Source organism: Citrus sinensis, chromosome 1 (genome assembly GCF_022201045.2).
Source record: "Citrus sinensis cultivar Valencia sweet orange chromosome 1, DVS_A1.0, whole genome shotgun sequence".
In the NCBI taxonomy this organism is placed as follows: domain Eukaryota; kingdom Viridiplantae; phylum Streptophyta; class Magnoliopsida; order Sapindales; family Rutaceae; genus Citrus; species Citrus sinensis.
In genome coordinates, this window is record NC_068556.1 from 854,862 (window position 1) to 880,165 (window position 25,304).

Below are 25,304 nucleotides of genomic sequence, written 5' to 3' on the forward strand. Positions count from 1 at the left end.
TCAAATTCAAATGCAATTATCCCATCAAAAGAATTGATTAAGCTCATCAACTGATCTCTTAACTCCTACTTGCTACCTTATAAGGTAAAATGCTGTTGTTACAAGTCTAATTATCTTTACTTCTTCAAATGGCAAGCATTATGAACAACACAATTCAATTTTTTAACTGTTGGGTTCTTGATAAGATTAAAGATAAGTTTGTTCATTATATTGATATTTCGATTACATCTCAAGATTCTTTCCCCACTTATAAAGCAGCTTTTATCCTAAAATCCGACATTGGATTTTCTTGTACCGTGATAGAGTTAAGTTTAATGCAATGAACTCAGAAACTGGAGGACTGTTCACATCAATTATGCAAAAGCACTATGAGCAAAATTATAAAAGCCATTTTGACATTGACCCATCACCTGTCCGTACCAAATTTAAGAAGAGATTAAAGCAAATTTATATCAAATTAATCTCTTAAAAAAAGGTTGACATTATGAGCATATTCATATTGCCCAATGGCAAATGTGCGTGCATGAAGAATGGACTAGTTAATTTATTATAAGATGGTAACTATATACATATAGTACCTGAGTATATATAAAAGGGATGGCTGAGTTGCTTCGTACGATAAACGCTTAATTATTCAATTAAAATAATAATTGTCACCGTGATTCTATTACCAACGAATTAGTTCAAAAGTAATCAATTCAAGATTTAGTAAAGCTTATTATCAATAAAATAATGGAATCAGTTGAAGGATATATTAATTTATTATGATTTTTTTTAACCGAAATTTGTTATGATTTATGAGAGTTCCTCTCCATAGAAATGATACCCACACATGCACATCGTTAAAACTATTTAATTATAAATTAGGAAAAACCTCTCCCTCAAGCTTCTCGATTTCTTTATTGAAATTCCTTAATGCTCCATTGACAGAAGATGCAAAGAAATTTCATCGGTTGATCATTAACAGAAGATGCAAAGAAATTTTCTTCTCTTATTGGTAATTAGCTTAATTTCTGTTTATATTTCATCAGTTGACAAAACAAAAGATATTAAAACACTAAAATATCCATTAACAGAAGATGCAAAGAAATTTCATCGATTGATCATTAACAGAAGATGCAAAGAAATTTTCTTCTCCTACTGGTAATTATCTTAATTTCTGTTTATATTTCATCTGGTTGACAAAACAAAACAAATGGGTTATAAAATTTTCACAAAAGATATTAAAACACTAAAATATCCAAGTACTTACAAAAAAAAAAAAAGTTGCAATAAAATAAAAGACATTCTAGACTAGTTCATGTCTTTTTTTTCAAATTTTGTGACTATTTTTTTTTTTGGGGGTCAAAGTAGTACGGTTGTAAAAATTTTATAAGTTTTCTAGGGTAGTTTTCACAAATAATTTTTTTTGTCATGAAAAAAAAAAGAAAAAAGAACTTCTACACCTAAAATTTCATCCCAAATTTATTGGATGATGATAAAACATAATAAGATTAGGTTTATAAAGTAGAGAGCCGACACAACACCAATCAGTTATAATTATGAGTTAAGTAACTGTTAATTTCTTATATCTAGCTGCTTGACGCTAATCAACGTGTGGCCCGTCAAATATTATATCAAATCGCAATTTATATGCCTGTATTGTAACTTTACAAGTCTAATAATGTGTTATATCTTTGTATTGAAACTTTGTGAGTCTAATGAATGATATATAATACACACACACACACATATATATATATATCATCAGAGTTGGAGTCTGCAATTAAATTCACCGGCTAGCCAGCTAGTAACATCCAAATCCAATCATTGTATTCAAACCGTGGCCCCAAAACTCACGATCCTTCTTTAAATAAATTATATATATATATACTCGGTCATAGCCACTCACAGTCATAAGCAATTAAAGCAAACACATAAATACAATCACAAAAATACCAATATAATCTTCTTTAATACACACGGAGACGTTTTCATACATCTACCAAATCATCACACAGACAAACACACACAATCTCTCTCTCTCTCTCTCTCTCGCCCCCGATGACTTTAAATCTGCCTTTCTGCCTTCCTACAATCCTGTAATTTTTGTTTTCTCTTAAGCCTCTCTCTCACAAAAGCTCTGAAGCCGATATTCTTTTTAATGTTTTTTTATTTTTCTCTCTTCTTGTAGAAAATGGAAAGACACAAACACAATACCAATATTATGTCATCTCCCATACAAGCTCCCACCACCTTTGTCCAAGCAGATACAAACACTTTCAGAGAGTTAGTCCAGAAGCTCACCGGCTTAACCCATAACTCCGACAAACTCCCGGTCACCCACCCTACGAGACTCCCGTCAAAACCCTCCATCCCCGTTGACCCAACCGCCCCTCGCCGGTCACCCTTCAAGCTTCAAGAACGCAGACACACATCGAGAAAGCTCGAAATCAAGCTCGGTCTCACTCCTCCTCCTCCTAAAAGCTCATCGCCCTCACACTCACACACTCATTTTCTGAGCCCGGTGACTCCCCTCGGATCGGAGTACATGTTCTTCCCTAGCTCAGGCACTGCTTCGCCGTCATCTCCGGCTCTTTCCGAGGAAGAGAAAGCGATTGCTGAAAAGGGTTTTTACTTGCATCCCTCGCCGTTGAGTACACCGAGAGGAAGCGACCCGCCGGAGCTGCTAACTCTGTTTCCGACTTCGCCAAGTGATCAGCAAACTCGAGATTAGGGTTTTATATAATTTGCCTCTATATATATATATATCAATCATATTACATATATGTATTCCTGATTATTATGTTTTAGGGCTTGTTTCGTTTGTATAAAAAAGTTGTATTTCGTAATTAATATTGGTATTCTGCATTTTTAAGGGTTTTTGATTGAGAAAAATGAGATTTGATTCATTCATGATCATGATGAGAAATATTGGAAATACATGTCATTTCTGCTGTTTTCTTCTTTATTTTAAATTTTTTTTTTTATTTTTTTGGTTTTGTTTTTCTGCGTCCGAATTTGCATGATGATGCTGGTTCGAATTTCAACGGGAAGAACAGTAATGGGTCCAACCGCAATTTGGACGAAATTAGACTGACAATGATTGGCAATTATTATACAATTTTCAACCATTTTTCAATTTTCTTTAGACAGAAGAGTTCAAACCGATATATAGTAGCTAATAATAGCTAGCATGAAAAGTTTTAATTACCAACCCACTTCATGGATGTATATTATTGTCATTGATGTTACGTCACAAACTAACATTAATTAATGATCAGAAATCTTGCTAACCAAATATTAAAAAAAAAAAGAAAATCCATCCATATTAGATGAAATTTTTTTACCTGCAGCCAAAAATTATCTATGGTTGATATAGTGGCCGACGTACTTAACTGAATCAACTGATTTCAAAGTCGGAAATCTGTTGAAGCCCTGTCGAGATAGTTTTATTATAACTCTGCAATGGTGAAGCCCTAATGTGTGAACTCATTACAAGTTGGAATTTACCTCCAAATATATAATTAAAAACCCCTCAAATTACACACAGAATACGTAATTAAACCCTATCTAATATCTATGCGTGTGAAAAGAAAAATAATTTATTTGTTGCCACCCCCCAAGTCATGAGCAGTTTCAAAATCTAAATTTTCTAACTATAACGTCTCGGTCACAATCTAACGGGTCCTTCAAATTGTAAATTAAATAATAAAACTCGATTTTTTTTCACCTGATCAACAACGCAAGGTATCAGATGACAGTTGTGATTGGTGGATCATGGCCGCGGCTGATGAGGATGTGGGCCATATCTAGTAGAATATACCATCTTTATGGTCTTTGAGTTGACGCTGGGGTCATCCGTTCAATTAGTTCCACGATTTTGAGCATAAAATAAGCCGTCGGATGCTCAAGAAGAACGGCCGTGATCTGCATCATCGTGATTCTTGGCTGATGATCAAGACAACGACATAAGACCGGTCGTGTTTATTTACTTCACGACCTTATGTACGTGTCTTGATAATCTCTTCATCATACAACACGTGGCACTGTGTGTTAAAAATTTCTACCAATTCCGCGTAACATGATAACCATCCTAGTCCTTTTAACTGCTACAAAACGTTTTGACTAATGAGTAGATTTTAGTAGTGCGCCGTGTTAATTAAGGGCTAGTATTTCTTGATTTAGCCAAATCTATGGACTTCTTTTTCTTAGAAAAAAAGATAAATTGACTTTCGTGTTTGCTCTTCTAGTAGACTCTAAGAGACTCTTCTTCCTTTAATTATAATATCTTGTCACATCATAACCACAAGTAATTTAAATATAAGGAAATTATCCACCGTCCACCCGTTTTTTCACCGTTTTTCAAAAATACATAATTCTTTTTTTTTTTGGGCTGGAATCCACCTGAAATTACATTTCTTTTCACTTTTCCACTTTCGTTTAGAGACTGTTATAACTTTGCTAACATCATAAGGGTAAAATCGTCATTTTACAACGACACAGTGGTGGATATGTGTAAAACAATACAACCTCGAGTGGAGGTCAGCAAAAAAAAAATTAAGAATTATGTATTTATGAAAAAATACGAAAAAATACGAAAAAATAAGTGGTCGATGGATAAATTATCTTTTACATTTGAGGGTAAAAAAGTCATTTAAGCAATATTCCGTTAATTTCCTTAACGGATTCCAAACGGAAGTGGAAAAGTGAAAAGAAATGTAACTTCAGGTGGATTCCAGCAAAAAAGAAAGAAAGAATTATGTATTTTTAAAAAAGTTGGAAAAAACAGATGGACGGTGGATAATTTTCCTTAAATATATAGTCTTTTCCAATATGGATATCATATATCTTTTAAAATGCAGATTCGTTATATTTACCTTTTAATGTATTAGAATATTTATAATTCTCTATTTAATTAACTAATATACCATACAGTATATAAGCAAATCTGCATTTTAAAAAATGCAGGTACAAGAGATTTGTACCTGAAAATGATTATCCAAAATATGAACAAAGATTATAAAATGTAGACAACATATATAATTTTTCAAACTAAACGGTGGAGATATTTGGCTTCAACCTCAATCTGTTCCCACGTAGCTTTCGTAGACGACGCGGTCTTCAGCTTCACTTGGCGTTATCAATATTGAATTCTATACGGCAACATTTTCTATTATAATCCTCGCAAATATTGTTAATTACTTCTCCAGAGTATATAATATATCATTACGAATCAAGCTTTGGACCTTAATTAAGCATTGTCATTTCAACTTTCACACAAGAAATTAGGTCTCTTCCACTTAATTAATTTGTCAAGACTGTTTATTTATAATCCCCGAGGAAGCACTGAAAAAATCTGGTGATAAAGTATTTCTCTTTTTTTTTTTTTTCACCCAAAATCTGAAAGTAATTTTGGCATGTTTTTAGTTAAAAACTTAGACTATGCCAACATAGAGTTGATCAAGAATATTTTATTTCCTTTCAAATATTTCGAAATAGATGGAGCATATTCAAAGTCTAATATTTTAACTAAAATAAGTTTCTAATTGTAAGTATTGTTAATGCATATGCATTGGTATGTAATTAATTTAAAAAGAAAAAAAAAACCTGTTCAATTATCCACTTTTGTAATTTAAAAAATTTTCAGGTCTATTATTTGCTTCAATGGATCAATGAGAACAGGGGCCAAAAAAAAATTGTAAAAATAAAAGAGAAAAATATTTTTATTTTCTAATTATCCCTCATTAAATTTATTAAAATAGTCACTATAAATTATAAACCCCATAAAATTTAAACTTTAACTTTTAAGAATTATAAAAACTTATATTTTAATTAAAAATAATGATAGCCCTCCACCCAAAATATTTTCTATTCTAAAAAATAAGATTAATTCTTACATTTGCTATAATAATAGTAAGGAGAACGTTTTCAGTAATGAAACTCATGAATAATCATCTTTGGAATTGGATGAGATAAATGATAGTTTAGTTGTTTATATAGGAAATAATAAATTTAATAATATTGATGACAAGTCTATTGCATAATATTTTTAAAATATGAAATTTCGTAGAGAATAATTATAAATGTATTAACAAATATTTTATATATTCAAAATTTTAATTTTTTATATTTTACTATTATCTAATTTAACTCCCGGTAAATTATTCTTTTAGATCCGCCACTGAATGCGAACATCGTAAATATATTAAAATATTGCATGCATGGTCTTATATTCTTCACATTTGGTAAGGGTAAGCGTATCGTAAAGAGAGACATGTCGTAATGTAAATTGAAATAATTGGTCAATGAATTGACGCGCACAAGTCTACGTGTTTTTCATTAATTTGGAATAGACTTTGAATGAAGATATAATTCGGTTGATCAATATCAGTCACTGTATATAGAATATAGTATTTATGGCCTTGTGGGTCCATTAATTGCTACATGTGTACACATTGCTTTTGAATTTGTTTGCTTTACACTGCATTTTTAATATGAACTTGCATGAGAGTTTGTTGAAAAAATCTGAATGTGAAGGTCCTATATAAATTGCTTAAAATATGTTCCTTAAAAGTGTCTTAGTCCCCATAAGAGAATAACCGACAGATAAATATATGTTAATTTTTCTTCTTTTTTTTTTCCTCATAAAATTATTAAATATACATTTATTACTATAATTTGACGGTTATCATCAGTGTTCTACGATAGAGTAGTTCCACCATAACTATTGTCATAAAAAATATATATAATTTTTTTTTCTCTTTTATTGGATAGGCTTGTCACAGAAGACAATGAATTTTGTTTCAGTAATTACCAAATTAATCTTTTCAGAAAAGTACTCAATAATTTGCCAGATAAGATGAAACAACTATGATGATGAACTCAACAACATCATGGTTCATGGGGTAAGGATTGGACATGTTGTGTGAAATCGTCACCAAGAAGGACATTCATTCTTGTTATTATAAGCCTTTTGAATTTTGTTAAAGATAGTGGATTTGAGCAAATGGGGTGGGGAACGTGCTTATGAGCGCATTTTTATTTTTTTCCAAAAGCGAGAAGCACTTCTGCTTTAACTTTATTGAAAGCGAAGATTCTAAATGTGTCCACCTAAAAAATGTGCCTATAAATCATTAATGCTACTGAGGGGAAGGAATTTGACTCCTTAAAAGGTTCGTTTATGCCCTTTCTAGTAGCCAATAATTCATATCACGTATCAAGATTAACGTGATTTTAATGTTCTGACTAAAAATTAAATTGAGAGAATTTGATTTTTACTCGTTTGTAATGTGTAAACGTGATTCTATGTTGAGGTTCGAGAAAGTAATGGCATGCAAAAATCAAAAGTCTTGCAAAGTTTCAAACTGTTAAAGTAGAAAATATACTAAAAGTACACAGAGAGATTTACAAATATAATTAGATTGAATAAAAATTACACAGAGAGATTTACAAAAACAATTAATAGAGTCTTTAGCATAATTAAAGCAAAAATTTCCAAATATTAAACCAATAGGTTATAACTATAAAAATTTTAGTCTTTACAGCAAGGGCAAACCAATACTATAATTAAGTTATTAATTTTGATAATTGCTTCAAGATGTTTGAATTGGGGCAATATTTTCTTTTAAATTGAAAAGCCCAAATTATTGTATACATCAAGATTCCTATCAAGGTTAAGGCTCCATTTGGTATAAATAAAGCTTATTTAAGTAAAACTTTTATTAGTAGAGCTTTTACAAGTATACCAAAAAAAAATTATTTGTTTGGTTGTCAATGAGAGTTTTTATTAAAAATTATAAAATAATTTTAATAGACAAGTTTTTTAAGATTATGTCGTGAAAATAATAAAATAAAATTGTCAGATAATATAAGATATTTTAGACATTTTAATATTTAAAAAAAAATCAACTCCCAAAAATTCAAAATTTGAAGTTTTACTAGTAGAGGCAAAATAATTTATTTGATCTTCAAAAACTCTGTTAAAAAAACAAACTACAAAAAAAAATTTAATAAGAGTTTGTAAAATTAAATAAACACTTATAATCATTAAATAGAATATACCAAATAGGCACTAAAAAGCTAAAAAAACTTAATAAATAAAAACAAAATCAATATAATTTTAGTAGACATCCATAGTGGAGTTACTAAGCGCACCACGGTATGTTAGAAAGCTCCATTAAAGCTTAAGCTGGCGGTGCATGTTATGTGGGCTTCCTGCGTTCTGTGTAGCCCAGTGACTAAAGATTCGGCTTGATTTTAGGCCATGCTTTTGCTGATACCTAATTTGAAATACCCATTGTGTCCATAATGCGTGGGTCTTCAACTTCAAATTTGCCGACCAACAAGAAAATTATGATTTAAAGATAAACGCTGAATTGGGTCAATGATTTTTCTCTCCTCTTTTTTCATTGAGTTGGTCAAAGATTTTCATTCTCTCTTGAATATGCATGGAAAATGAGGACCTGCCTGCAGCTAACGGATTTCACATGGCCAATTAAGAAATTGGATCGGTATTGCAGTTAGCACTACGCAAGTATCTCACATGGCCGGTGAATGAAGTTGGACGGCACTGCTTCCCACTCACCACCAATTCGGCATTTCTAAATATATAGAGAATTTGAGGCTTATGAATCACATGGGCTGCATGCGAATCTTCTTGATTTCATTCTGACAAAGCTGACGATGCTCAAACGTCAAACCATACTTTCCAGGTTTCCGATTCTGTACTCATTCGGACTTTTAGTTATTTTTCCAGACTCACTAGTCCTAAATTAATTGGACTCATATCTTAGCGAGATCTTAAAAATATGAATAAATAAACAAACATAAAATAAGTCACATGTCACACACATTCACAAGAGAAACTTTGATGAGTCTGTACTGGCCGCCACGGTGAGTCTGCCCGAACCAGTATATGACAAATACGGACATTCAAACGCACCGTCATCGCAACCATGGGCTCGATAATATTATACACTTGTCAAATATTGATAGGAGGATGCCGCCACATCAATTCCTATGATGATCTAGAAAGTCACTACAGTCTTGTTAGCCCCACGCTTAATCGAAGACCACAAAATTTAGATGAAACCGAACAACTAGGACACAGTAGACTCGTGGTGGACCAAAACCCGACCCTGCTCCCACAATATCCCGAGGGCCAAAACTTCGTGGCTCTGTCTTCTTTCTCTTCAGTTAAATCTTTCATTATTTTAACATCATGACATCGTTCTTTACAAAATTAACAGAGCGCGTTTTGTTCACGAATTCCCAGAATCTACTCTCGTATCCACCTCTCTAAATCCCCTCTCTAGCCTTTTTGTGGCCACAAAGCCACCCGCTCAAGAGAGTTTCTCCTTTTTGTCACTTGCTTTGTTCCTTGCCTCTTCATTTGCTCTAATTTGATAAAGACCTACAATGTATTATTTTTTTCACCCCCTGTTTTTTTGCTGAAAAATCGTAAATTTTTTGCTAAATAAACTCAATGATGCAAAACCCTTCAACAGTTTCTCAAGAATCAGCTCCTCTGTTCGATTTGGTCGCTCAAGTTGGTCGCTTTGCTTTCAGTTCTCGTTTTTTCAACTCAAGTTCAGATGAGTACTCCTCGTTTAAGTCGAATTACTTGTACTTTGATTCATTTAAGTCCTCAATTGGTCAACGAAAGAGAAACTGTAAAGTTAGTGCTGCTTCTTCGTTCAGTTTGAGAAGTGGCAAAGGGAGTAGTGTTGGTTCTTTTAATGTTAGTAGAATTGTGAACGAGTTTAATAAGGCTATTAAGTTCCACTGTGAGAGATTACCAATTGGGTTCGCTTCTGTTGGGATTAATTCGAGTGAGAGAAATGGGATAAGGGATGAAAACGGTGGCGTTTTGGAGGATGAGGGGTTGCCTTTGAATGGTATTGAGAATGATCAGCCGAAAAAAGTTTTGATTTTGATGAGTGATACCGGTGGCGGTCACCGTGCTTCTGCTGAAGCTATTAAGGCCGCGTTTCATGAGAAATTTGGCAATGAGTATCAGGTCAGTATTAATTTTAATCTTATTTTGAGGAATAAGAGTATAACTTTGTTTGCTCTGTTTGGTTGCCGAGAAAAAATGTAGACAAAGATAGAATTTTGTATTATTTTTGTTTAAATGAGTAGGAACTTACTCAAATTGAATTATATAGAATGCAATTGTTAGGTCTTAGATGGCTAGGTTGAGTATGTTGTGGCTTAGATTTTCATTTATGGGTATTTTGGGATTGAAGTCCTGTGGCTTGTTGTTACAGCTGCCGCGGATTGAAATCATAAGCTGTCAACCGTAAGGGGTTAGCTATTCATAAGCTTTCAACCATAAGGGGGTAGCTATTTTGCTTTTAAAGTTGATTGAAGGCATAGCAGTTACAAACATGCCCTGTATATATTGCAATTTCTTGGTAACCAATTGGAGCTCTAGGGGCAGAAGGAGTAGTGGATGTGTGATTGTCTATGTGTTGATCATGTTCTGTGTGTTAAGAGTGCTTGTCGCAGGTGTTTGTTACTGATTTATGGTCGGATCATACGCCTTGGCCGTTTAACCAATTGCCCCGAAGCTACAACTTCTTGGTAAAGCACGGGCCATTGTGGAAAATGACATATTATGGAACTGCTCCCCGTGTGATTCATCAATCTAATTTTGCCGCTACTTCAACATTCATTGCCCGGTAAGGCTTTTTCCTCTTAAGATGAATGCTTTTGGTTTATGTTTCTATAATATGAAGGAAGTGCTTTTGTTTCCGGACATATTTGATCAGCTAACCTTAGAGAGCATCTTTCACTAATTCCTCATTCTAATCATTTGATGTTCCAACAGCTGTAGATCCTGGAAAAGAATCGGGTATAAATTGCATAGTTAATGTACACACTTTTTAAATATCATTCATGTTGGACATCTAATATGCTAATTTTTTATGGCCCCTGTAACAATGCAAGGGACTCAGAAATTTTAGTTTGTATTTTTGCCATATTTTTACAGAATTTTATTTAGCAAATTGCTTGGCAGAGCTTTCTGGCTACATATATTTTTGTCTCATCTAATCATAGTATTTGCCTTTTTGAAAGGGAGGTTGCCAAAGGATTGATGAAATACCAGCCGGACATTATTATTAGTGTACATCCACTGATGCAACATGTTCCACTTCGTATCCTGAGGGCAAAAGGCCTTCTAAAGAAGATAGTTTTTACCACAGTAATTACAGATTTAAGCACTTGCCACCCTACATGGTCAGTTCTGCACTTATGGTTTATGTTTTGATCCATTGTTCATTGTATAGTTCTGACAATCAATGTCTTCTTCTGTAGGTTTCATAAACTTGTAACAAGATGTTACTGCCCAACAGCAGATGTAGCAAAGAGGGCAATGAAAGCTGGTTTGCAGGCTTCCCAAATTAAAGTTTACGGCCTTCCTGTTCGACCTTCTTTTGTGAAACCAGTTCGGCCTAAGGTTGGTTATGTCTATGGCTGATTGGCCTTTTAAGTTTGGCTTACTTGTGGCTCAGAAGGGATGTCGTTGTGTCATGATGGCTGGAAATCTTTGTTGATTTGTTTCTGGGCATTCATTCACATGTGGTTTATAGTAACTGTGGATTTCTGTCTATTGTTGTATCATGTTAGCTGACAATATGAACTTCCTTTATCTTCCTTCATATCTAATAACTGTAGGTTGAATTAAGGAGAGAACTAGGAATGGATGAGGATCTTCCTGCTGTATTGCTGATGGGAGGAGGGGAAGGGATGGGTCCTATTGAGGCTACTGCTCGGGCACTTGGTAATGCATTATATGATGAGAATCTTGGGGAGCCAATAGGTCAGGTCCTTGTGATATGTGGCCGTAACAAAAAGCTTGCCAACAAATTGCTTTCTACTGATTGGAAAATTCCTGTACAGGTACTAACCATTATCTGCAATTTCAACAAGTCTTTGTCCAACTTAGGTATAAACATTTAAAGTATTCACATTTAAGTTTATGGCATTATGAGTATGTCATGTCACGGATACATATTGAAGAAGTTGACATAGATGCTCTGTCATTTAGGTAAAAGGTTTTGTCACTAAAATGGAGGAAGCTATGGGTGCTTGTGACTGCATTATCACAAAGGTTAGATTCTTTTAACAGTGATGATATCTTCTCATCATTTCTTACTGGTCATCTAATATTTTCTTATATATATATATTTTTTGCCTGTAGGCTGGCCCAGGGACTATTGCAGAAGCAATGATACGGGGCCTCCCTATAATTCTGAATGATTTCATTGCTGGACAAGTGAGTTTAACTTTAACTGTTCTTTGAACTTTTTTCATTAGCCTTTATTACATTATTATTTTACTATTTTATTATTAAATCTTCGCATGATCAGATTTTTTGTATGATGAATTTGGGTTAGGGGTTGTTTATTATATTTTTAATTTCTGTATTTTCTTTTTGTTCTTTTCTGAAGTTAGGTCAGCCAGACATAGCCTCTGAAACAATCAGAAAATTATTTTTCTTCTTTCTCTATGAATACATAATTTTTTGGCTCGAAATCTGATTAGTATTGATGCAAGAACAAATGATCATGCCATTAGTAAATTATTTGGTTAAAAATATTGTAATATCTTATGGATTATATGGAGTTAGTGAACAGTAAGGCGGCTATAGGGAATTCATGTCTTGGAGACTACTTAAATAGTGCTTAAGTGGTGGTAAACGGTAAACAGTGGCTCAAAGTCCAAATTGCAAGCCCAGTGGTGAAACATTCAGGTGACACAAACAGTGAGTCACTGATTGGTGACCATATGCATGCAGTGGTGAAGCACTTAGCCTCACCCTTCGTGAGGATTTCTTTCATGTTTTTACAATAACTTAGAGGTAGAACGGGAATTAATGAGTATCCAGCGCTCGAAATAGGGCCAGTGCTTGTATCTCTTCTGTTTTGCCCTTCTTTTTACTTCCAGCTACCCTGTAAATCACAATTTCTATCAAGATTGGTGGAGTCCATGCATTTACTAGAGCTTTTGGTGCATCTTTACTAAATACTAAATAGATGTTTGTCTTTGTTGGTTCGAGATACTATACTGCAATAATGTTTCCACCATGATGTGCTCACAAGTCACAAGGTTACCTTGATATTACAGGAAGCTGGCAATGTGCCGTATGTTGTGGAAAATGGGTGTGGGAAATTTTCGAAGTCGCCAAAGGAGATAGCAAATATGGTTTCCCAATGGTTCGGCCCAAAAATAGACGAGCTTAAGGCCATGTCACAAAATGCATTAAAACTAGCAAGACCAGATGCTGTTTTCAGGATTGTTCAGGATCTTCATGAGCTGGTTAGACAAAGAAACTTTGTACCTCATTATTCATGTGTAACTTAAATTATTGCCCCGTGCTGAATTTTGGCTCTGAGTCCTCTGTTGCAATGACTATTTGCGCTTTCATTCCATTGCTTGATAATGATTAGATTTCTTATACATAACTGAGAATTTTATTTGATCCAATACCCTGTGCCAAAGCTACTGATGATTATTAATCATATCATTACCATCAAACTGAGTTATCGAAATAGTATTCTCTATATTATTGTCAAAATTTAGGACACACTTGAGTTGATTGCTCAATATTTTCCTAAATTGCAAGTAACAGCCGGCAAATGCAAAAGCAACAAAATTTCGCTTATTGCGGTGGATGTCATGCCAAGGGTCCATTTGAAATAAGTAGTTAAACTACATGCTTAGTTGAGAAAATGTAAAAGTCATTAGGGGTGCAACTGTTATTTAAAAAATGGAATGTTATTACCCAAAATTACCTTTAAATGTTCTATTTGAACAATGCTTTTATTACAAATTTTCTCCGGCAAATTGGAAATAAAAGCTTAACCCTCCGTCACCGGTGACTCCATGCCGGTCAATTCAAAACAATAGGATTATATAACATCACAGGAGGTAAATCAATAAGATCATGACAAGCGTACTTAACCACTAACCTGTTGCATACATGGCAGAAGGCTATGGAATTGTCACGTGGCTGATGTGCTATTTTCAATGCAGAGAAGATTTTTTCATTTTGTTAGCAACCAATTATGGTAAAATATTACGTGCAAGAAGGGAAAAAAATTCAATTCTCTTGCTTACACTACACGACCCTAATTAATACATCAATGTACATGCCCTATTTGTACACACTCCCATATATATATATATATATATATATATATATATATATATATATATATATATATATGTATGTATGTATGTATGTATATACCCACTAGAATTTTGTGTATTTTGATATTTTCACTCACAGGTCACAGCACGCATTCTCTCAATAACAAATTTGTTGCTTCCACCATGATCAAAATCAAGCTAACAGCAGAAGATGTGGGCGGCAAAAGATACTACCTCGATTTAAAAAAAGCTGCTGTCGAGGAACACATCGTGAAACTCTGGAGTCCAACAGTAGTCAAAAGGGCAACCATTGATGATATTGAAGTTCTCTTGCGGGATCTTGATACCAGCTCCAAACACAACGTCAACTTCCGTTACTACAAGCATCGTGATTCCTATTTTCTTCAGGGGCTTTGGCGTAAAAATTTTATTAAACGTAGGTCGCTTAAGGCTGGAGATGAGATTGGGATTGGTTGTGATCTTGTTAGTATTTTCATTCACCCAATAGTATTATGCCATTTGGTCAGTTTATACAAAATACTTTGCACGGACAGTTTGTATTTATATCATTACTCTTCTTTTACTAAATTGTGTTTTTGTGTTTTCTGGTTGTATCATTATTCTCCATCTAAACATTTGTGTTTTTGTGTGCTGAAAAGAGCGGGAAATTAGAATATGCATCTATTTATTTGTTCGTTATATATAGAGTGTAACTATTTAAAGGATCGTTTTTGTAAGAGTAAAATTACAAATAAGTAATTTTTTTCTTCTTTCACGCAGGTCTTTGTTACTATATTATCTTCGTTTAACTAAATCATCTGTTTTATAAATATTCTTGTACCGGTTATATAAAATAAATCAACGTAGAAAATAAGGCAATGCCTTATGTGAAAAAAGTGAGAAAATAAAAGAACTAATATGAAAAAAGATTAACAAAATATCATTCTTAATGAATTTGAACTTAGTGCTGATCTTTCTTTGCAATCTTGTAAAAAAATTTAGTATGAGCTCAAATCAGCATTGAGTCATTAATTGCTTCTTGATAATATTGTAAAAGTAATGATTTTTAAATGTGAATTTGATTATAATGTTGATCTTATTCGTAATAAATATTAATCTTTTAATAATTTCTTATCATGTGTACATTTATAATAGTGTACAATATAAAATTTAATGATTTATATTTTCTTATTCAATAACTATCAATCACCACAAAAATCAAATCTTTACTAAATATTTGAATTATTATATAGATTTTATTGATGTAGATTTCTTGAGTATGCTTGCAACTGTGATATAATACCACAGTTGCTTTCAGCTATTGAATTCAGTTAATGCAACTGTGTAATTGTGGATCTAATAATTAAACGTAACTGTGGTACCATACCACAGTTACAACATAATTTTGCCCTTATCAGATCCTCCGGCTATAATATCATTGGGTGGATTTCAGTCTCGTACATAGCTTTGTCTGTAACTATCAATAACAACAGTGAAAGGACCCGTCTGAAACAAACTACAAATTATGCCTTTACTTGTGCTTTTTTGATTGAAAAATAACCCAAAAAATGACGTGGCATGACCACGTAGGACCCGCAGGTTCAGCACCGCAACGAACAGATCCATTGCCACCTCATCACCACTTGTCAACTTTGAACTTTCTTGTTTCACTAGCGTATCATAAAAAAACAGAAACATCAATGCAAAAACTTGACCAAAATCTTGGCATACATGAATTGAAAATGTCAAAATTTTTGTTTTTCATATTCTCAAATTTAGCTCCATTCTATTTGTATAACATAGAACAAAACAAAGCCATAGATTTTATCTTGGGACTCCGTTGTTATGCAAATAAGTTTTTCAAAGACGATGATTACCCAGTTTGTAATTTGAGTTAAACTTTCTGTTCTGGGAAATTTGACTGTGTTTTTGGTGATGGGCTGGAAGTATCAAGCTGGGTTAGGTTTGATTGGCGCTTTTGTGTTGATTTGGATTACCTCTGCTGAGATCACTCAAGTAATGAGTTATTTATAGTTTTTTTTGCCCTTTTCATTTGATTCTTTGGTTTTGTTTGTTGGTTTCCACAGAACCTTTTTATTTCCTCAATTTTACGATGTTTCTTTGCATGCGCTGCATATGATGATTTGGGTAGAATTGTATTAACATTTTTGAATGGGAACTTTTTATTGTTCATAAGTGATGTGTATGTTGCAATGGGAACTAGGAATAGTGCGTTTAAAGCGCTGAACTGTTTTTGCCATTTTGATATTGATGTAAAGTAATTTTCACTGTTTTAAGGGAATGGATTTTGGTTAATATTGATTGTAACTAGATAAATCCCATTATGCAATATGTATGAAGGACTCGTGTTGTAAATTCAATGTACTGATGGCTCAAAAAAAGCTATTAAATCGACTTAGGTTGCTATGAGCTATAACTATATCGGTAACATACTACATTTTACTTCCACAAAATTAGTTCATTCCTGGTATGGAGGAGCAAAATTTGTACAATTGTAAATTAGAATCAATGTGATTTTCAAGAATAAACTTATTACTCGATGAACTACTCATTTGCTAATTCTTGGTCTGTAGGATTAACCCGTGACTAAAATTTTAGAATTTCAACTCATACTGCTTATTTTCTGCAGAAAATTTTCACGGAGTATAGGCAACCATTTGCACTCACTTATCTTGGGGTGTCACTTATGGTGATTTATTTGCCTGTAGCACTTTTGAGAGATTGCTTTTGCAGCTTACTGGATAAAAATATCTTTAAGAATCTGTTTGGTAACCGTTCTTTGACAAGCACTTCGACTGGGCTTGATATTCCTCTTAAAAGCAATGAGTTGAACAACAGTCTGGAAACTGATCTCAGAAGCAGTCTAATGACGGACAAAGATCTTAGTGAAAGGGAAGAAGGATGGCCTTTGATTGCAAAGAGCGATAAGGATGAGCCTCACGTGCTTGAACAAAGAAGCGAGCTTAGTTCATGGGCAATTGCCAAGTGCAGTTTATATCTTACTCCTATATGGTTTATAACAGAGGTAACATAATCTACCTACTCATTTCTTGTTCCTTTTGAAGTTGTTGGTCCTTGTAGAGAAGTTTTTCTGGGAGAAATTTTGGTACCTATGCATATAGAAGCAGGTGAATTGACTAATCAATCACATTTATATGTCTGATTTTTCTCCCTCATGAAAGATAATTCAGTATTTACAGGGAGGCCATCTCTAAACAGCTTAAATAACATGACTCCGGATCTAGTTTTTGATTAAAATTCTTTAGTTGCATTATGTTGTGCAAATATAGCATATTTGACAGCAATGTTGACACTGGGTTAAGAATATATGATCATTGGAACTTATATTTTATCTTTTATTTTGGAGAAATATTGCATATTGGCTTTTCTTAGTATATGACTAATTTAATTCTTTAATCCTTTGCAGTATTTTTCAAACTCTGCTCTGGCAAATACTAGTGTTGCAAGTACAACTGTCCTAACTTCTACATCAGGTCTGTTTACGCTTTTCTTTGGAGCTCTTCTTGGACAGGACTCGATAACTATCGCAAAACTGGTTGCTGTTTTCATAAGCATGGCTGGTGTTGCCATGACAACGGTTGGAAAAACTTGGGCAGCGGATGAATTTCTTAGCGCCTCTGAGTAAGTTAAATATGTTGTTAATAAGCTGTGCTCAGCTTTTACTTTAAAACTACTTACCTTTCTTCCTCTTTTTATTTGCTGCAAATTTATGCTGATTTATCAATCCACTTTTAACCTTCTATTTTATGTGATGTGCTTAATCTCTCTTTTCCTCAACGCTCCTTGCCACTACATGTATTGTACAATTGGCTCTGCGATAAATAGCCTATCATATTTATTGATGTGAGAATAATACTTATTTTGTAATTTTTTTTAATAACTTTTGGAAACTCTCTTCTTTTCATATTTCAAGGTCTAGAAGGCACAACATTACAGGGGATATTTTCGGTCTCCTCTCTGCAATTACATATGGATTATTTACTGGTAGGTTTCTTAATGGAAATTTCAATGATATATGATTTCACCAATAGCACAGGTATGCATTATTTGGCACTCTTCTGCCTAATTGTCACCTGGTGGTTCTATGTATTGCAGTGCTGCTGAAAAAATCTGCTGGATCTGAAGGAGACAAGGTCGATGTGCAGAAGTTCTTTGGATATATTGGCCTCTTTACTTTTCTTGGTCTTTGGTGGCTCAGTAAGTAGTTTGGCTATATTTACGTTTTACTTCATGCTGTAAATAGTTTAGTCCCTTAGTAGTCAAATAGTTGAACAGGAATTGTACCGTAGGCTAATTTTCAATCTCAATCTAGTCAGCTGATGGACTGAAAGATTCTGATGCTGAAGAAGACCTCAAAGCAAAATCATAATCTCTTTTACTAGATTATGATTTTGTTAACAGGCATGATGACCTTTACGTATGAGGTCTTTTGCTTTGAAATGTGGCTCTATTGCCATACTACGGTGCTTGAGCAGCAGAGAATTCTGGTATCTTTGTGCATAAGTAATTTCTATGCAGCTCTTTGGATATGTCCCTCTAATTTATCATCAATGTTACAAGGAGATGGTAGACTATTTTATCGTCAATGTTATAAGGGGGCTGTAGAGGCCCCCACCTCGAACATTAGTTGAGCATAACGGATGGTGAAGCATATGTGCATTGTTCTAGCATACGCTTTTCTTCTGCAATGGAGTATTTCTCACATCAATGTCGTTTTCTATCCAGTATGGCCTCTGAATGCTGCAGGAATTGAACCTCCATTCAGATTTCCACATTCACAATCAGTTGGAGAAGTGCTGCTGCTAAATGGCTTTGTGGGGAGTGTTCTCTCAGACTACTTTTGGTATGTATATGGGTATCAGTCGTTTTAGTTTTCAGAGTGATTTCCATGGCAGAAAATAGAATCAGTATAAGCCATCCAAATCACATCTCTCCAACATTGATTGTTTGATTGATTAAATAACTCAAAACGGAGATATATGTGTACTCAAAGAAAAAGAAAAAAAAGAAAAGCCATAGATTACTCGCCAAGTAAATAAAATCAATGCTTAAATGGTTGTAAACTTGACTATTTTCCATTGTATGTATTACAAATTTGGTTTCATCTCCTGTATGGTGTACAAATGCCATCTCATTGCTCTGGAACTGCAGTCTAGAGTGAGTTTTGCCATTTGATTCTCTAAATATTCCATTCCAAATGATTCAGGGCTCTCTCTGTGGTTTGGACCACTCCATTAGTTGCGACGCTGGGCATGTCCTTGACCATGCCCCTTGCAATGGTGGCTGACATGGTTATACACGGCCGTCACTACTCTGCAATCTACATCTTTGGATGCCTTCAGGTTGCCTCTTTTTCATCTAATTCCGCTTCAGCATCTTGTTTTACCTTCAAAAATATATTGCATGATCTGATGATCACCTGCATATTGGATTCAGGTTTTTGCAGGTTTTATTATAGCTAATCTTTCGGACAAATTCTCGGCTAAAATAGAGTTGTTGCAGATGAAGCTATTATGCATAAATGTACATAACTGAAAGTATGTTTGCAGACAGCGTACATTAATATATCAAAATCTATAAGTTAGTTTTATATATATATATATATTTTTTTCATTTTTGTTATAATGTGACAAATGCCGAGTTTTTATTGAGCAGGAACTTGCTGCAATGTATTCTTAGATTAATGGTTTGAGTCTATCCGTGCATTGTATTCTCAAGTCGTGGGTTTGAGTATTTGTCTCCATATACTGTGTGATTTTCTAGCTTGAGCTTTAACTTACTGTGCATATACTTTTTCTTTCCTTTTCTGGGATGGACATTTTCCATGAATCCAAAGGATCCGAAAAAGTAACCGATTTTCCATGAATCCAAATGCACACACGACATATTGTAAAACTTCTAATCTGGAGTCGGAAAAATGAAAATCAGATCACACGTCGTTAATAAATTTATAACGTAGATTATTTTTGGGAATTATTTACGTATGTCCGTTTATATTTCATTACATAGATGATAAATAATAATTGGTTCAGTTTTCTTAGGACAGCTCCAAAGTAGAGCAGCTTCCAGAATCGTTGGATGTATATTGTTATAATTGTTTTAAATTCAACTACAAACATCTAATGATTACGGAGGCCGCTCTACTTTAAATCTGCTCTAACATAGCGAGGCCGCTCTATTTTAAATCTACTCCAACATAGCAGTTATCCTAATATTATCTGATTGAATTATTTAAATAAAATTTATTTTTATTTTAATTATTTTATATTACAATTAATATATTATTGTGTGTGTGTGCGTGTGTGTATATATTAAATCATATTATCCCCATTGATTTATATAAGTGGTTTTCAAGCACTCTTATTTAATTAATTATCTAAGTTTAAATCTTAGTCCAGTAATAAAGTAATAAATAAATTTTCCATTTTAGCTTTATCCATCTCCTTATCTTTTTATTCGTTTTTGTTTTTTTTTTTTTTATTTATAAAAATATTTGTTAAATAATTTTGTATTAAAAAAAGAAAAAACAAAAACAAGGGCGAATTTTACTGGAGGGCTTTAAGGCCGTGTTTGGGACAGCAACCTAAAACACTGGAGTTAAAACCAGTGGCTTTCTGAATCAAGAATCATAATAATACAATATCGTATTAATCGATTAATCTTTGAATCCATCGAAAATGGAAAAAGGCAAAGGAGTGATGGGTTCCGGGCGAAGATGGGCTGTTGATTTCACCGACAATTCAACGACTCCTTCCACTCGCGACATCGCTGACCCTCCGGGCTTCTCTCGGGCTTCTCAAGATCAGGTTCAAATTTTAAACCCTAACAAATATCTTCTCCTCTCTTTATATAAGTATATTTATTCAATTATCTAATTTTGAGGCTCTGGTTAATATGAATTACTAGGATGATTCAACGCTAAGTCGTCAAAAGAAAGATGCCGAAGCCAATTGGAAATCTCAGGTACTTTCTTTTATCAAATCTCAATCTTTTATTCTTTCTTTTCTTACGTATTTAATTTTTTTTTTCTTTTAATTGGGTGGATCAGATCTTATGTGTCAGCTGATAAAAGTTTCGAATGGTGAAGGAAAAGATTTGTTTTTAAGTTGAAAATTTTAGTTGTTTTAGTTTAGATTCGGTACGAGATGGGATTTTGACTTGTAATGATGATTTTGAGTTGTTTGTTTGGTAGTTGAAGGTGAAATTGGTGAGAATGTTACAATTTTGTTTGTAAAAAGTACTGAATTTGTTGAAATTGAGTGGTGTTAGGGTTTCAGAAAGCTTGGTGATGCTACAGGGGAATTGTAAGGATATTATGTTTTGGCATTATGATTTTGGTTTCTGCTGTAAGCATTTTATTTTTATTTTAAAAATTTTTCGGATTGGAATGTCGGAGTGCTGATTATGCACTATACTAACTCATGCCGTTAATGAGTTTAAGTAGCACTAGTTACTATTTTGGAAGTGGTTAAAAGTAATGTTAATTGATCATCTAGTTTTATTCTATATGAGCAGAAAGCTTGGGAAGTGGCACAAGCCCCTTTCAAGAATCTGATGATGATGGGCTTTATGATGTGGATGGCGGGAAGTACTGTGCATCTGTTTAGCATTGGTATTACTTTTTCAGCTCTCTGGCAGCCTATAAGTGCTCTACAAGGGGTTGGAAAGGGTAAGCACCAAGGAATTTTTAATTTTGGATGTTACCAATTTGTGTGATCAAACTTCTTTCTGTTTCCCTTCTTTGTATATATTCATTAAGAGAGAGAGATAGAAGAAAGAAAAAGGGGGAATCAAGATGGAAACCCCACTTTGGCCTACAAGAAATTCTTCTCTCTTACCACTACTCGTAGATGTCAAATGATATTAATGATTGAAGTACCATTAAATCATGTCATTCTTTGGCATCTTTTGTTTCTTGTCTTCCAGAAGAGTATACATTTAGAATATCTGCTTTTATTAACAAATTCCCTAGTGTTTTGGTAGATCTATGTCTTTAGACTATTTATCTTGCCAATTTGTTATATGGATTTAGAGTGTTTCAAATCTGTATGTGATATTCTTCAACTTATGCATCTACTGAAGATCTAAAATATTTACCAAGTTCACTTTGATTTTGCAGTTTTTGAGCCTTACAAGGACAGTAAAGTAGATCTTCTGGGACCCAAGTTGCTGTTCATTGCCCTTAACTTGGGAGGCTTAGCACTGGGTGTTTGGAAGGTGAGGATCCACTATACATATACAATATAAACAGGTCATCTCTGCATGAGGAACGGAATTCTGATACAAGAAATATTGGTTTTTATGTTTGATTTCTTTGATTTTGGCAGCTTAACACATTGGGGCTTCTTCCGACACATGCATCGGATTGGGTTTCATCCTTACCCCCCGCTCTGGTTCAATTCTTCTTCCTTAACTCCCCATCTGTCTTCCTTAAGCCCCTCCTCACCATAAAAATTTGAAAATTGAATTGAAGCAGATTATTATTTTGTTGAACTTTTATGGCCAGCTATTTAGATGATCATAATCACGCCATCAAAATTTTTCTACTATTGTCGTGTAATTGTATTAATTGTGACAGGGGTGAAGGTTCTTTAATACCTGGGTTCTCAAAATCCCTCCATCACAGGTTGCCCCATTATAGCTTTCTTTAACATCAGTGATTTTCTGGTCAATTTCAGGAGGTCGAATATTCGGGTGGTGGCATTCCTCTGCAGTAAGGAAGTATCAGTGCTTGTTCACTTCAGTTTGTGATCATTTGCCAAGTATTGAAGTGAAAGGAAGTTGCAACTTGCAAGAGCTTGTTTGTCTATCTGGGGAGCTGTTCTTGGTCGATGGCTTGTTATTGATCGGCATTGCTTGTTATTGATCGGCATTGCGGCCATTGACAATACACCACAAATGTTATTTTTGAACATTGTTAACCGGATTGGTTGCCCTTGATATGACTCGGTAGATCATTATTAAATATTATTGTTTATCATATAAAAATTATCCTTTCTGAACCAAGGATATTTATATGTTTGTAACTGTAGAGAGTTTTAACGGTGGTGGTTTTGTCCCTGTATCAATGTTGGTTCACATCATCCCGTTTTTTTCCATCATGGCTCTTCTGGAAAGATTCATCATGTTAAATTGTTAATAATATATGACTTGCCCAATAGAAATTTGAAGTGGGGTTTCATCTGTTGGGTATTAATATTTCATAGGTTAGTGAAATGACTCTAGTAATAATCTCACAATCGGGTGTAACTTGAATCACCAAATGATATATATATAGATGCGTGCTAAAATGCCCGTGATGAAAGTGCATCAATACTATCCTAGTGTATTTATTTTTTAATTAAATTTATTGGGCTAAAGAACTTCTGAAGTCTAAACCAACAACAAAAGCATTAACCTTATCTTTCTCACATCTCTTCCACTACTCTCAGTACGCACCGCTACCAACCAAACCAGACGATCATCGTTCGTTCATTCGTCAATGGAATTCACACCGGCTCAGCTGATCCAATACAACGGAACAGACCCATCAAAACCAATATACGTGGCAATCAAAGGCCGCGTGTTCGACGTGACAACAGGCAAGTCCTTTTACGGCCCAGGTGGCGCGTACGCGATGTTCGCAGGCAAAGATGCCAGCAGAGCTTTGGCTAAGATGAGCAAGAATGATGACGATGTCACTCCCTCCCTCGATGGCCTCACAGAGAAAGAGATGGGCGTTCTTAGTGACTGGGAGAAGAAATTCGAAGCTAAGTACCCAGTTGTGGGTCGTGTTGTTTAATAAATTTTTTATCTTTTTATGAATTTACTTGTTATGATTATGCATTTTGCGTTTATATGTCTATTTTTTTGTGTTTATTTGTAAGGTGATCTACTGAAAGCTCTTATCTTTATGTGGGTATTGAGTGAGGAGTGTGTATGATTAAAAGTTTGTAAGGGAATGAATGGTTAATAAATGAATGCGAGTTGTGTGAATTTGGCTTCCTTGTTTGTATTCATGTTGTTTTTGAATGGGGGGTGTTAATTTCTTTTAGTGAATGTGGGATCTTTTTTGGTCCTTTGAATTGTTATGGATTTCTCTGAATGTTATCTATGGTTTGAAGTAAAGTTGGGATGAATGAATGAATGAATAAAAATCAATGGAATTTGGGATTTTTGTGCATCTCTTCAATTTTTTTTCCCCTTGTGATCACCTATGTGCATGTATATGCAGCTTGATTCTCTGGTGAATTCAGTTCTTTATTCTCTGACACTTTGGAAAGTTGTTGAATTTATGTTGGTGCCTTTTGGAAAGTTGTTGCATTTATGTTGGTGCCTTGCTGTTGACGTTTTGCTTGTCTTGTTGATAATAATGGCTGTATATGCTGTTGTAGAGAATAGTGAAACGAATAACTTGAGAGAGGTAAACGTGGACTTTGCAAAAGTGTTTTCTCATGTATCTAGTTGTTCGAATCAAAGTGATTATTATTATTTTTTCCCTAGTTTCTCTAAGAGTTTGTGCTTGGAAGCATAAGATCAACTGGGTAATCTATCAGGAATTTTTATGTATAAGCTCGTTCTAAATTGGCATCTGGAGCCAAAGAGCATCCTTAGACATCAAGTAGGAGATTGAGAGGTCGTCCCCCTAGTATTTCGTGGAGCATTGAACAAGATGTTTGCATGCCACAAAGGAGGAGATGATTTATTTGTAATTGCTCAGATTGTCTTTGAAAGAATATTACTTGAATTGGGTTTTCTTGAAGGTGTGGCTACACTGGCGGTTAATTAAAACGCTTGTGGTGTAGTTGATGGCCGCTTTTAGGCAAGTATAGAAGCAACTTTTGTTCTCAAAGGAAAGGAGCTACTTGTCCCTTGACATGTCCATATTGAAATAATAGGTTTTCTCTTTTCATTTTATTTTCTAGTTATTTGTTATGTTTTGGGAGTCAAATTCATTTCTTTTTGAGATTCTGAACATGAATTGTGGGGCTGGGGCTGGGGAGCAGGATCTGAGTATAGCATGCTATTTGAGCAGGATCTGAACATAAGTGCGATTGTCACGATGTTGAATCAACATAAGGCAAAGCCTCCAAAACCATGGGATTCATTGACCAACATGAAGTGAAGAAAACTAAATTGAATTT

The 25,304-nt window shown here is 34.1% G+C and overlaps 5 protein-coding genes across 6 annotated transcripts; all 5 read left to right on the plus strand.

The window, feature by feature from the left end:
- The first annotated feature begins 1,916 nt into the window (after positions 1 to 1,916).
- On the plus strand, positions 1,917 to 2,911 carry LOC102616510 (VQ motif-containing protein 31-like). The gene has a single exon (XM_006483457.4). It carries the CDS (start codon positions 2,177 to 2,179, stop codon positions 2,714 to 2,716), a length of 540 nt encoding a protein of 179 aa, XP_006483520.2. The 5' UTR covers positions 1,917 to 2,176; the 3' UTR covers positions 2,717 to 2,911.
- A 5,966-nt stretch (positions 2,912 to 8,877) lies between these two features.
- LOC102616808 (monogalactosyldiacylglycerol synthase, chloroplastic) lies at positions 8,878 to 13,473 on the plus strand. 2 transcript variants are annotated; one of them, XR_001508646.3, is made up of 8 exons: positions 8,878 to 10,000; positions 10,492 to 10,664; positions 11,062 to 11,223; positions 11,302 to 11,443; positions 11,662 to 11,932; positions 12,035 to 12,097; positions 12,188 to 12,262; positions 13,114 to 13,187. XR_001508646.3 is itself a non-coding variant. In XM_006483458.4 (8 exons), the coding sequence occupies exons 1-8, from the start codon at positions 9,467 to 9,469 to the stop codon at positions 13,348 to 13,350; spliced, it is 1,611 nt and encodes a 536-aa protein (XP_006483521.2). In that variant the 5' UTR covers positions 8,899 to 9,466; the 3' UTR covers positions 13,351 to 13,473. The 2 variants fall into 2 exon arrangements, 1 of the variants encoding a protein (XP_006483521.2); XM_006483458.4 differs by having other exon boundaries at positions 8,899 to 10,000; positions 11,662 to 11,886; positions 13,114 to 13,473.
- Positions 13,474 to 15,817: 2,344 nt separating this feature from the next.
- LOC102617107 (thiamine-repressible mitochondrial transport protein THI74-like) lies at positions 15,818 to 19,898 on the plus strand. The gene is made up of 8 exons (XM_006483459.4): positions 15,818 to 16,155; positions 16,790 to 17,185; positions 17,588 to 17,802; positions 18,095 to 18,165; positions 18,277 to 18,378; positions 18,907 to 19,024; positions 19,388 to 19,523; positions 19,618 to 19,898. The coding sequence occupies exons 1-8, from the start codon at positions 16,075 to 16,077 to the stop codon at positions 19,714 to 19,716; spliced, it is 1,218 nt and encodes a 405-aa protein (XP_006483522.2). The 5' UTR covers positions 15,818 to 16,074; the 3' UTR covers positions 19,717 to 19,898.
- An 852-nt stretch (positions 19,899 to 20,750) lies between these two features.
- On the plus strand, positions 20,751 to 24,156 carry LOC102617403 (uncharacterized). Its single transcript, XM_006483461.4, has 6 exons — positions 20,751 to 20,987; positions 21,088 to 21,144; positions 21,697 to 21,850; positions 22,301 to 22,398; positions 22,509 to 22,574; positions 22,860 to 24,156. Exons 1-6 carry the CDS (start codon positions 20,859 to 20,861, stop codon positions 22,896 to 22,898), a joined length of 543 nt encoding a protein of 180 aa, XP_006483524.1. The 5' UTR covers positions 20,751 to 20,858; the 3' UTR covers positions 22,899 to 24,156.
- LOC102617874 (probable steroid-binding protein 3) lies at positions 23,531 to 24,156 on the plus strand. Its single transcript, XM_006483462.4, has one exon. The coding sequence runs from the start codon at positions 23,663 to 23,665 to the stop codon at positions 23,960 to 23,962; it is 300 nt and encodes a 99-aa protein (XP_006483525.1). The 5' UTR covers positions 23,531 to 23,662; the 3' UTR covers positions 23,963 to 24,156.
- Positions 24,157 to 25,304: the final 1,148 nt, after the last annotated feature.

Bases quoted from the DNA above. Each gene is read 5' to 3' on its own strand.
- LOC102617874 (XM_006483462.4), top strand. From the start codon at position 23,663: ATGGAATTCACACCGGCTCAGCTGATCCAATACAACGGAACAGACCCA.
- LOC102617107 (XM_006483459.4), top strand. From the start codon at position 16,075: ATGGGCTGGAAGTATCAAGCTGGGTTAGGTTTGATTGGCGCTTTTGTG. The intron at 16,156-16,789 runs GTAATGAGTTAT...TATTTTCTGCAG, and splicing joins CCTCTGCTGAGATCACTCAA to AAAATTTTCACGGAGTATAG. The intron at 19,524-19,617 runs GTTGCCTCTTTT...TATTGGATTCAG, and splicing joins ACATCTTTGGATGCCTTCAG to GTTTTTGCAGGTTTTATTAT.
- LOC102616510 (XM_006483457.4), top strand. From the start codon at position 2,177: ATGGAAAGACACAAACACAATACCAATATTATGTCATCTCCCATACAA.
- LOC102617403 (XM_006483461.4), top strand. From the start codon at position 20,859: ATGGAAAAAGGCAAAGGAGTGATGGGTTCCGGGCGAAGATGGGCTGTT. The intron at 20,988-21,087 runs GTTCAAATTTTA...ATGAATTACTAG, and splicing joins CTCGGGCTTCTCAAGATCAG to GATGATTCAACGCTAAGTCG. The intron at 22,399-22,508 runs GTGAGGATCCAC...TGATTTTGGCAG, and splicing joins TAGCACTGGGTGTTTGGAAG to CTTAACACATTGGGGCTTCT.
- LOC102616808 (XM_006483458.4), top strand. From the start codon at position 9,467: ATGATGCAAAACCCTTCAACAGTTTCTCAAGAATCAGCTCCTCTGTTC. The intron at 10,665-11,061 runs GTAAGGCTTTTT...CCTTTTTGAAAG, and splicing joins ACTTCAACATTCATTGCCCG to GGAGGTTGCCAAAGGATTGA. The intron at 12,098-12,187 runs GTTAGATTCTTT...TTTTGCCTGTAG, and splicing joins GTGACTGCATTATCACAAAG to GCTGGCCCAGGGACTATTGC.